Below are 11,479 nucleotides of genomic sequence, written 5' to 3'. Positions count from 1 at the left end.
CAGTAGCGTGTGTAGTCATGGATGTGGTAACTGGTGCAGTAGCGGGTGTAGTCATGGATGTAGTAACTGGTGCAGTAGCGGGTGTAGTCATGGATGTAGTAACTGGTGCAGTAGCGGGTGTAGTCATGGATGTGGTAACTGGTGCAGTAGCGGGTGTAGTCATGGATGTGGTAACTGGTGCAGTAGCGGGTGTAGTCATGGATATAGTAGCTGGTGCAGTCACAGGTGTCGTCATGGATATAGTAACTGGTGCAGTAGCGGGTGTAGTCATGGATATAGTAGCTGGTGCAGTCACAGGTGTCGTCATGGATATAGTAACTGGTGCAGTAGCGTGTGTAGTCATGGATATAGTAACTGGTGCAGTAGCAGGTGTAGTCATGGATATAATAACTGGTGAAGAAGCGGGTGTAGTCATGGATATCGTAACTGGTGCAGTCGCGGGTGTAGTCATGCATATGGTAACTGGTGCAGTGGCGGGTGAAGTCATGGATATCGTAACTGGTGCAGTAGCGGGTGTAGTCATGGATGTGGTAACTGGTGCAGTAGCAGGTGTAGTCATGGATGTGGTAACTGGTGCAGTAGCGGGTGTAGTCATGGATGTGGTAACTGGTGTAGTTGCAGGTGTCGTCATGGATGTGGTAACTGGTGCAGTAGCAGGTGTAGTCATGGATGTGGTAACTGGTGCAGTAGCAGGTATAGTAACTGGTGTAGTAGCTGGTGCAGTAGCGGGTGTAGTCATGGATGTGGTAACTGGTGCAGTAGCGGGTGTAGTCATGGATGTGGTAACTGGTGCAGTAGTGGGTGTAGTCATGGATATAATAACTGGTGCAGAAGCGGGTGTAGTCATGGATATAGTGGCTGGTGCAGTAGCGGGTTTAGTTATGGATATAGTGGCTGGTGCAGTAGCGGGTGTAGTCATGGATATAGTAGCTGGTGCAGTAGCGGGTGTAGTCATGGATATAGTAGCTGGTGCAGTAGTGGGTGTAGTCATGGATATAGTAGCTGGTGCAGTCACAGGTGTCGTCATGATATAGTAACTGGTGCAGTAGCGGGTGTAGTCATGGATATAGTAACTGGTGCAGTAGCGGGTGTAGTCATGGATATAGTAGCTGGTGCAGTAGCGGGTGTAGTCATGGATATAGTAGCTGGTGCAGTCACAGGTGTCGTCATGGATATAGTAACTGGTGCAGTAGCGTGTGTAGTCATGGATATAGTAAATGGTGCAGTAGCGGGTGTAGTCATGGATATAATAACTGGTGCAGAAGCGGGTGTAGTCATGGATATCGTAACTGGTGCAGTCACGGGTGAAGTCATGGATATGGTAACTGGTGCAGTAGCGGGTGTAGTCATGGATGTGGTAACTGGTGCAGTAGCGGGTATAGTCATGGATGTGGTAACTGGTGTAGTAGCGGGTATAGTGATGGATGAGGTAACTGGTGCAGTAGCAGGTGTAGTCATGGATGTGGTAACTGGTGTAGTAGCGGGTGTAGTCATGGATGTGGTAACTGGTGTAGTAGCGGGTATAGTCATGGATGTGGTAACTGGTGCAGTAGCGGGTATAGTGATGGATGTGGTAACTGGTGCAGTAGCGGGTGTAGTCATGGATGTGGTAACTGGTGTAGTAGCGGGTATAGTGATGGATGAGGTAACTGGTGCAGTAGCAGGTGTAGTCATGGATGTGGTAACTGGTGCAGTAGCGGGTGTAGTCATGGATGTGGTAACCGGTGCAGTAGCAGGTGTAGTCATGGATGTGGTAACTGGTGCAGTAGCGGGTGTAGTCATGGATGTGGTAACTGGTGCAGTAGCGGGTGTAGTCATGGATGTGGTAACTGGTGCAGTAGCGGGTGTAGTCATGGATGTGGTAACTGGTGCAGTAGCGGGTGTAGTCATGGATATGGTAACTGGTGCAGTAGCGGGTGTAGTCATGGATATGGTAACTGGTGCAGTAGCGGGTGTAGTCATGGATATGGTAACTGGTGCAGTAGCAGGTATGGTAACTGGTGTAGTAGCAGGTATAGTAACTGGTGTAGTACCTGGTGCACTTACGTGATGGAGCTCTGCAGGCGGGAATGTCAAATATTTTCCCCAGAAATACTTCCTAAATCATCCAGGACATCCGCGTAGTGCAAATACTCACATAAATACTTGATTACTGCCTGCTTTGTTGTGGTAACATAAACGTGGGAAATTTGTGTTTTGTCTTTCTTCTGTATCCGTGGCGACGGCTGATGCCACATCCTTCTCCCTCCACACTGCCCCTGGTGGTCACCGCTGCTCAGTGTGTGTGTGGACCCGGTGGTCACTGCCGGTCAGTCGAAGTAATTCGCCAATATGAACGCAGCTTGGCTGACCTTTGAGGTCACGGCGAGAGACGAGGTGAAGGTCAGAAGGTCGCTCGTCCAAAAGAAAATGTTGTTTCTGTTTGTTCGCCTTTTCAAGGACGTCAGGAAAGTTTACGAATATTACAGCATTTGTTTTTGTTACGTCTCTTTTAGGTGGTTTTCATGCTCTCAGCTGTGTGTGTGTGTGTGTGTGTGTGTGTGTGTGTGTGTGTGTGTGTGTGTGTGTGTGTGTGTGTGTGTGTGAACAGATAAAACAGATTACAGCCAAGCTCATTGTGTTTTTGGGTTGGTCTTGTTAACCACGACACTGAGGTCGGCTACTCACACACACACACACACAAACACACACACACACACAGCCCACATAGTGCACCATACGTTTGCACATCAGTCATTGTAAGCTGGTGTGGATAAGACCATCAGCTAAATGGCTGAAAATGTAGATGTGTGTGTGTGTGTGTGTGTGTGTGTGTGTGTGTGTGTGTGTGTGTGTGTGTGTGTGTGTGTGTGTTGTTATGACTGGCGTCGCCCTGACAGGCCCCATTCGTCATCCTCGGGACCTCTGCTGGATTGATAACGAACAAAAACACAAACATAAGCGTCTGAAAATGAACTCTTGTTGGCTTAAAGCGACTTTTTCAGCGCTGAGGAATGCGGAGCAATAACAGGTCGTCTGATTGGCTGGAGCAGCGGTTCAGGGTGGACGGTAGCCCAGAGGAAATCGCACGCTCGCTAGTTTTAATGTTTTAGCCTGAACTCCTGTGACCAGCATCACGTCTGAGCAGGTTTTCAGATCAGGAAGTGAAGGAAATGTTCAGGAAGTCAGTGGCGCTGAGGACACTCGCTGACACCTTTACTTCCTGTCTCTGTTCCTGTTGAGCGTCCAGTTCTTCTGTCTGATCATGAGAGTCACCTGGAGCGAACAAGATGAACCCGTTCACAAAAGATCACCGCATTGAACCGCTGAGCACAGAGGCGGCGTGTCCAGATTCGGACGAGCCTCACTCGTCACAGCGGCGGGTTCTGGTGAGCCTGGGTCAGCTGGTGTCTGGGGAGCGTGACTCCCCCCCACGCCACCCTGCACGTCCTCTTGTTCCGACATTGCAGAGGAACAGCGCCGAGTGTTCCGAGCAAGAACAAGAAGCAAGAACTCTGCTCATCAGCGTCATCGCTGGGCAGCAGCAAATACGACTTCAGAAAAACAGCGCAACTCCCCCTTAAAGTAAAGGTCGTCCGTCCCAGGTTGGCGCCCTGTCACGGCTCAGCGCTGGACCGACTCACTCCCTCCCTGATGGAGCTGAACTCCTGACGCTCTAAATGTGCATAAACTCGTATTTTTCTACTTTGTCATCATCAGTATTCGCCGGTGTTCTGGCCGAGGTTCAACCATTAGAGGCCCAAAGCAGAAAGGAAAGAAAAAAAGAGCAGCGCCGGAGGAGAATTAGGTGTTTTCATCCATTGATTAATGGCTTTCTAAAGCAAAGCACATCGGTGGAGCCCCACGATCAATAAATTAACTGCCCAAATTCATCATTTTCTACAACAAAAGCTAATTATTTAGACGGCTGCTGGAAAAGAAAAAACACAATATTAACAAGAGTTCATTTAGCACAGACGTGTTATCCAGCGTGAGATAGAGAGGCTGTTTATGCCGAGACGAGGAACTACGAGCACAGATGGAAACGCAGCCGCGCTCAAGTGGAGGCCAACAGTAAATATCCATGTAGGGAGCATACACACACACACACACACACACACACACACACACACACACCTCCGGTAACGATTCCACGTGAGCATTGCCGCGGTTCAGCATCTCACGAGCAGCAGGAACAAACACTGCTCTTACAAATAAAAATGAGTTAACGCAACAAAACACAACTGACAGGAAAAAAGTTGACGGAAAAACTAAAAGTCACACAGAAGAAGAGAAAAGAGGTGGTCACGCAAAACCATGTTTCCAGGGGAGACTTGAACATGGCGGACGGGCTGTCGGTCGTAAGTCCTGACCCGCCGGCTTGTTCTTGAACTGTAAAATAATCTGATGATGTCAGTTTATTGTCAGGTTAGATGAGAGTTTCCTGAAACGGGTGCAGCGGCGCATGCTGGGCGTGTCCGTCATGTTCAGGTGTCCCCGGGAAACCTTGGTCGTTCAGCTTCTTTTTCCGTCTCATCGTGACCCCGCGTGGACACTTTGATTCGGTCTTTTACAATAAAAGGAGATTCATGTGTTCACAAAGTGCTGATGTTGTTATTGGTTCCCACCATCGGAACTCAACACGTCAGCGTCACCTCATCTTTAGACACTTGAACCTAATCTGGGTTTTACTGGATTATGTGACATCAAACGTCCGGCGCGGCTGCAAACCTCCGGCCTGTAAACAACACACAAACAAAATTCATCCACGTGTCTAACCTCTCAGGAACAACGGTGAACATCCTTGTACGGCGTGAATCTCTGACGGGTTCTTAAAGGCGAGTTCATTTCCACGCGGGGATAAATGAATAAATGAGGCTGTACTGGTTTAAATCCATGCGGGTTGGTAAGAACCCAGCTGACAGTAATTCAATTAAAACGTTTACAGGCTGCACATACCGGAGTACACGGCAGCCCGTAACCTTGGCGCCTCGTCTGTACACGCCACGTTAAAGGCGTGTCACTTTCATTTACATAGCAGCATGTCGTTGAGGTCCCGCTTTGACATTCAATTAAAACGTTTACATTTCTGCTTAATTAATTCGGTGGATGGCGGGAAGAAAAGACGAATGGACGGGCTGCTGTGACAGGAGGCCGATAACCGTGTGTGTGTGTGTGTGTGTGTGTGTGTGTTAAGGTCACAGCAGGCTGACTATTATAATTCATCTCTATTGACACATATTCAGCTGGGACTTTAATTCTCCTTTCCAGCTTTATTTCCTGCAGCTGAGATGTTTTTAAGTGTTTGTTCCCACCTACATGATGACATCATTCCACTGTTTATCCCCGGGAACAAACCGCGACAGATTTTTTCCATCAGTCAGGAAGACATGTGCTCAGCCGTTTGTCTAATTACATTTATATTCCTTCATAATGTATGTATCTTTGAGATTTTAAAATATCTCAGCTGTCAACTTGTGCCACTCTCAGCCTACGTGAGGTTGTTGGTCCTCCACCAGACAGAGGGCGCTGTTGCCGATGCTCTTAAAGACACAGCAGCATTTAATTTGTCAACTGTCAGTGAACCCAAAGAAGAACTATATTGAAAACTCCTTTTCATCTGTGGCTGTTTTATCTACATCAAGCTACTGTTGAGGGCACGGACTGCTAACGGCTGCTAGCAAATGATGAGGAACGTTAGCATGTCACACATCTGATGTCATCTCCAGTTTAACCACTTCGGAGACATTTGAGCCGGTGGTTCAGCTCAACACGACCCACCCATCAGGAGACGTTCCCACTCATCGACCATCAGCCGTGAACGCCTGGTTGTCAACAGCTGGGAGGCGGCGAAGCCCAGCTAGCATGGTGAGTAGCCAGGCATGCTACATGCTGTCAGTGCACCCTCCACCTTCTTCTCCTCCACCTCCCTATCCCATACCTTTGCCTCCTCTACCTTCACCTCCTCTCCATTTCTGTCCTCTTCATTCCAGTGGGCGGGGCCTGGTTCCTGACCCAGCCCACCGGGGGAGTGGCTATGTGATGTGTCCGCTCTAGGAGCGCTGTTCCCGGGTCAGCCTCCCAGCAGTGGCTCGCTGTGATTTCCTCCTTCCTCTCTCCGTGTCTCCATCACGGTCAGCGGGGCAACGCCGCCGCCGCCGCCGCCGCCGCTGCTCTCCGGTGAACCAACGATGCAGCTCCGGACGGTCGTCCCGGGTCTGCTGCTCATCTCTGCCGCGTCCCTGCTGCCGATGTCCGCCGCGGCGTCTCGGACGGGACCGAAAGTCACGGAGAAGGTTGGTGATGTTTGACGCATTTATTTGCATTGAACCTACCGGGAGCGCCATCGCGAGGGCGCGCGTGCACGCGAGACGACGACGTGTCCGATGACAAACATGAAAACGAGCCCAGTGACTCACGTGTAGTAGTAGCCTGCGCACACGCACACGCACACGCACGTGTCAGCTCATATGCGAAATGTGTGCGCGCACACAAACACGCAGCTGTTTTATGACGTCTTATATTATTGCCATTTATGTCCAAGCCCCCTTACAGTAAATCTGTTTTTTATGAACATTTTGAATCATGAAACGGTGGAATATGAACGACTTGAAGCTGATATGAACGCGCGTTTGCTGCTTGGATGAGCCGGATTTATCAGGTGTTTGCAGTCCAACAGGAAGTGACCATGTCAGGGATGAGCTGTGTTTGTAGTCCAACAGGAAGTGACCATGTCAGGGATGAGCTGTGTTTGTAGTCCAACAGGAAGTGGTCATGTCAGGGATGAGCTGTGTTTGTAGTCCAACAGGAAGTGACCATGTCAGAGATGAGCTGTGTTTGTAGTCCAACAGGAAGTGATCATGTCAGGGATGAGCTGTGTTTGTAGTCCAACAGGAAGTGGTCATTTCATACTGCTAATATCTCCAGCAGCTGGGAGCCACACACCTGAGTTCAGGTCTCTGAACGAAGGAACCAGACGTTCTACCAGGAGAACTGATCCACGGGTTTAAAGACTGAGAACACCAATGATTACACTTCTGATGTCTTTGTGTGTCTCCAGGTGTTTTTTGACATCACGGTGGGGGGTCACGAGGTCGGGCGGATCGTCATCGGCCTGTTCGGAGAGGTCGTCCCTCTCACTGTCAATAACTTTGTTGCCCTGGCAACCGGAGAGGTAGGCTGCTGCTGATGTATCCTGGTGATAAAAAAGAACTATAAAATTTCAGAAAATACTGCGAATCATCAAAGCAACGGCCCCACACCTCAAAATAAAGAGAAAAACTGATGTAGGACAAATTAAGAAGACATTTCTGCTTCAGTGTGACAAAGATTCCTGGATCATGTTCTTGATCCGTCAGAACTTCACTTGTTCTCTCAGTCTTTTATGGTTATGAAACATGGATGTTCTATTTTGAAAGTTTCTGTCCTATTTGAATCATCTTCCACGCGTCTTCAGCTGTCCTACGTCCACTGGTCCGCCTCCTGCTCGGGTCCCAGCTGTCCGTCCTGGTTTTGCCAGTGAGCTCGGGTCACGTGTTCTCACAGATGGTACCGTTCCTGTGTTTCTGTGCAGAAAGGTTACGGCTACAAAGGCACCAAGTTCCACCGAGTCATCAAAGACTTCATGATTCAGGGAGGAGACTTCACCAGCGGGGACGGGACTGGAGGTAGGACACCCTTCACGCAGATGCTGCCGTAACACCAGAAAAATAATTCCGCCATGTTGCTGGCGGTGGGAGGTCAGACCAGAACCCCCGCTCACGTCTGGATGATGTCATCAGCACTGCTTTAGTTCTTGCTGAGCATGTGGTGAATAAGACTGAGGGCGGTTTCTGGCTCCGATGTCGCCTGATGCCGGAGTCTCTCTTCATCCAGGTCACAGCATCTACGGGACCACGTTTAAAGATGAGAACTTCAAACTGAAGCATCTCGGCGCGGGCTGGGTGAGTGTGACATCACTTCCTCTCTTCTTTTTCCTCCTTCATCCTCCTGGTCTGATGGTGCTGCAGCAGCGAGATGCTAGTTCACACTTTGTAGCACCTGAAGTGACAATGAAGTCCTGGAATGCCTCCTCACACGCAAAACAAATTTTCGTGTGTGTGTGTGTGTGTGTGTGTGTGTGTGTGTGTGTTCGGTAGTCTGTTTTATGCATGGCTGTAAAATGATTTGTTTCATTAAAGCGACCTCTGCTGGTTCAGTCGGTTAAACACAGGATGTCTCTGCATTTAATTCTGTTAATTTGAGTTCACTGCACTTGTGTGGTTGGGAGCGAATCACCAGCCACCAACGTGACGTGACGTTTCAAACCGATGTCAAGATGTACAAAAATCAGAAATTGCTTGTGTGTGCCAGGTGAGTATGGCGAACGCCGGTCCCAACACCAACGGCTCGCAGTTCTTCATCCTGGCGGCCAAAGCGCCCTGGCTGGACGGGAAGCATGTGGTTTTTGGCAAAGTCCTGGATGGGATGGTGGGTTGATACCTGACACTTTACACAATCCAGAACCTCTCAGCAGTCATACTTCACTCCACAAAGTTGGATTTATCTTCCAAGTCCTGATTAAAAGGAGTTTTGAGCTCACAAAGATGTTTTTCCTGTCTGCATCTCGTCTTTGTGACTTCAGAATGCAGAAGGAGCCGGCTACATTTAGCATGAAGCTAACAGAGACTGAGACAGACACAACAAAGTCAAAGTCAACTTTATTGTCAAGTATACGACACCTGCATGACAAAGAGCATAGATGACATGTCAGTCCTCTCAGACCCACGGTGAAAGAACAGGCAGGAACAGAATAAAATAAATAAACAAATAAACAACAATGAAATAAACATCAACATTTGACACACAATCTTCAGGTGTTCAAGGCGCTGCTGGTGCTTCCTGACGTCGTGTGGTGTCGTGCAAACAGTGGAACGTGCTGAGACCTTGGCTTCTATGAGTGTCTGTGTAAGGGGGTGGGGGTGGGTGGCAGAGTCGGGGGGGCTACAGATTCTGTGTGTGTGTGTGTGTGTGTGTGTGTGTGTGTGTGTGTGTGTGTGTGGGTAGGGGGGGGGTGGTGCAAGCAGAGTCCATGAGGGGGTGCTGCAACATGATGTCAGTTCCTGAGGGGGTGGACAAAACATCAGTTTACAAACTCTCCAGGCCCACGGTCGGTCGCCAGCAGGCGCTTGGACTGGAGACCAGACTGAACACTACGGGATGTTTGACCTCAAATACTCTCAGGATGTAGGATGGCCCAGTGGAGCAGTGGTCCTCCCTGTGGCCCCCAGCAAGAAGGTTGTGGGTGGAGCCCCGGCTGCAGCACGGGGTCTTTCTGGGTGAGTCTCCATGTTCTCCCTGTTCCTGCTGGGTTCTCTCTGGTACTCCAGCTTCCTCCACAGTCCAAAGACATCAAGAGGGGACCAGGTTAATCCAGACTCTAAATTGACCGTAGGCGTGGCTGGGAGAGCCAATGGTTGTCTGTCTCTATGTGTTGGCCCTGTCATGGACTGGTGACCTGTCCAGGGGGAAGGCTGCTGGGATAGGCTCCACCCCCACCACCCTGAACAGGAGAAGAGGGGGAACATGGAGGGAGGGAGGGCTGGATGGATGGAGGGATGGACTTGTTTCTTGGCTTCGTCATCTGTGTTAGGTTCTAGATCTGTGTGAGTGGGTCTAACACTGCTGTCCGTCTCCTCCTGCAGGCGGTCGTTCACACCATCGAGCTTCAGGACACCAACGACAGGAACCTGCCGTACACAGAGTGCGTCATCGTCAACAGTGGCAGGATCGCAGTCAAAGAGCCCTTTGTAGTGGAGGTGGAGGGCTGGTAGAGGACACGCCATCGCCGCCAACAGCAGCTAACATTAGCTGCTACGACTCCGGTGACCAGTCAAGTCTGATGTGCAATTTGCCAAATTCACTCATTAATTTCACTGTGGTTAATATGCTACCGCTAGCATGCTAGCAACGGTTGGGTGGTGTTGTCACAACCTGTAAGGTAGCGTTCCTGAGGTGTGGTATTTATATACATTTTTTGAAAATATTCTGCTCTGGAGAATCCATTTTCTTGAGAGTCATAATCAGTGAACATTGTTACTGCAAGCTAACCTCATAAAAACGAACCTGTTGTGTTTTGCTAAAGTAAAATACAAAAAAATAGAAATGATCATTTTAACAACACAAATATCAATAATATTTGCAGCACTAACACAGAGCAACACGTGAGCCAACAGCACTCTTGTCATGTGTTCAAAAGGCTAAATGTTACATGCTAAGCATTAGCATGTTAATGTCTGGCTAGTGCTAAACTGCTCATACGTGCGTCCGTCTGGATGGGTCATGAATGGGGGTTAAATAACTGTGGTAGGAGTGAACACGTGACACCTTTATCAAGCTGACATGATATTTCATTGGTGTTTGAATTGTTTGAAGTTGAAGCCGCAGGCTGGCAATCCGTTCTGGCCAGGATCACAAGGCAGACATCACAAATGCGCTCTAACACTTGCCAGGGTGCAGCAGTGAAGCCGGTGTAAACCAGCCGGCGAGGTTTCAGAGCAGCCGAGCCGAACTCCTCCAATCACAGCGTAGCGTTGTCAACCACATGAAGCAAACGTCTGGTAAGAAAATCATTAAAAAAAAAAAAAAATATACCACAACATCAGATTAAAGTACCCCCCCCCCGTCATGTTGTTAGCTGCTGTGTAACAGGAACAACCTGACGCCAGTCACTGATCACTGGAGTTGTTGGTGAAAGAAGTTTGACGAACGTCACTGAAAACATGAAAACTCGCACTCACAGAAGAATTTCGTAGCTCCTCCTTTTCTCGTGTTGCCAAATCTTTCATCATTTACCAAATTTTCTTGTACTTTCTATGCATCCAACACACACACACACACACACACACACCTAATATATTAAACTGTGAACAAACATATGCAAACTGTAGCAAGTGGCAAACGTTGCAAAGAGTGATTTTGATCTTTTCATATCATGTGTCACATGTAAATGAAATGCACGTGTCTTCCTGCTGCATGACGCATCACGACTGACGGCACAAACGGCGTGAGAGGACGATGATGTGAGCCGGCGGCGTGTCTGTCGGTCTGAGCTGCGATGGAAAAGCTGTCCAGCTTCAACAAGTTTCATCCTTTTGTGTTTGAACGTCATGTTTTCAACATCGGCCGGATGCAACACTCACGTGCAGCGCCTCAAACATATCAGTTCAGTTGTCACTGAGGGAGGTGCCAGCCCCTGTGTTTTCTACAATAAATGCTGTTGCACAACAAACGTGAGCGGTTCCTTTGTTCGTGGTGGAGTCGCAGCCTAAAAGATGGCTCTCAAATGCCACTGAAGGGGGTCATGCAGTGATTTTCAGGGTGGGGGAGGTGGGGCTGGAGGTTGCTGACTGTACAGAAGTGTGTGAAGAATCACAATCGGGTGACCTGCACATTTCCTCCAGAGGGTTCAGGAAAAAAACCTGATTCTAAACGAACCCAAGCAAATGAAAGATTTGGGGGT

General features: G+C 49.0%; 1 protein-coding gene across 1 annotated transcript; it reads left to right on the top strand.

Annotated features, from left to right (window-relative positions):
- Positions 1–5,596: 5,596 nt before the first annotated feature.
- ppic (peptidylprolyl isomerase C) lies at positions 5,597–11,239 on the top strand. The gene is made up of 7 exons (XM_086205697.1): positions 5,597–5,847; positions 5,973–6,275; positions 7,040–7,153; positions 7,553–7,646; positions 7,855–7,922; positions 8,332–8,448; positions 9,663–11,239. Exons 2-7 carry the CDS (start codon positions 6,171–6,173, stop codon positions 9,789–9,791), a joined length of 627 nt encoding a protein of 208 aa, XP_086061823.1. The 5' UTR covers positions 5,597–5,847; positions 5,973–6,170; the 3' UTR covers positions 9,792–11,239.
- Positions 11,240–11,479: the final 240 nt, after the last annotated feature.

This window comes from Aulostomus chinensis, chromosome 6 (genome assembly GCF_037954235.1).
Source record: "Aulostomus chinensis isolate RoL2024-O1b breed Wild chromosome 6, RoL_Achi_v1.0, whole genome shotgun sequence".
In the NCBI taxonomy this organism is placed as follows: domain Eukaryota; kingdom Metazoa; phylum Chordata; class Actinopteri; order Syngnathiformes; family Aulostomidae; genus Aulostomus; species Aulostomus chinensis.
The sequence above is the reverse complement of the archived record's forward strand: the minus strand, read 5'-3'. Positions and strand labels throughout refer to the sequence as shown.

Excerpts from the sequence above, each read along its gene's own strand:
- ppic (XM_086205697.1), top strand. The coding sequence starts at position 6,171 with ATGCAGCTCCGGACGGTCGTCCCGGGTCTGCTGCTCATCTCTGCCGCG. Across the intron at positions 6,276-7,039 it reads GACCGAAAGTCACGGAGAAG|GTGTTTTTTGACATCACGGT; the intron begins GTTGGTGATGTT and ends GTGTGTCTCCAG. Across the intron at positions 7,154-7,552 it reads TTGCCCTGGCAACCGGAGAG|AAAGGTTACGGCTACAAAGG; the intron begins GTAGGCTGCTGC and ends GTTTCTGTGCAG.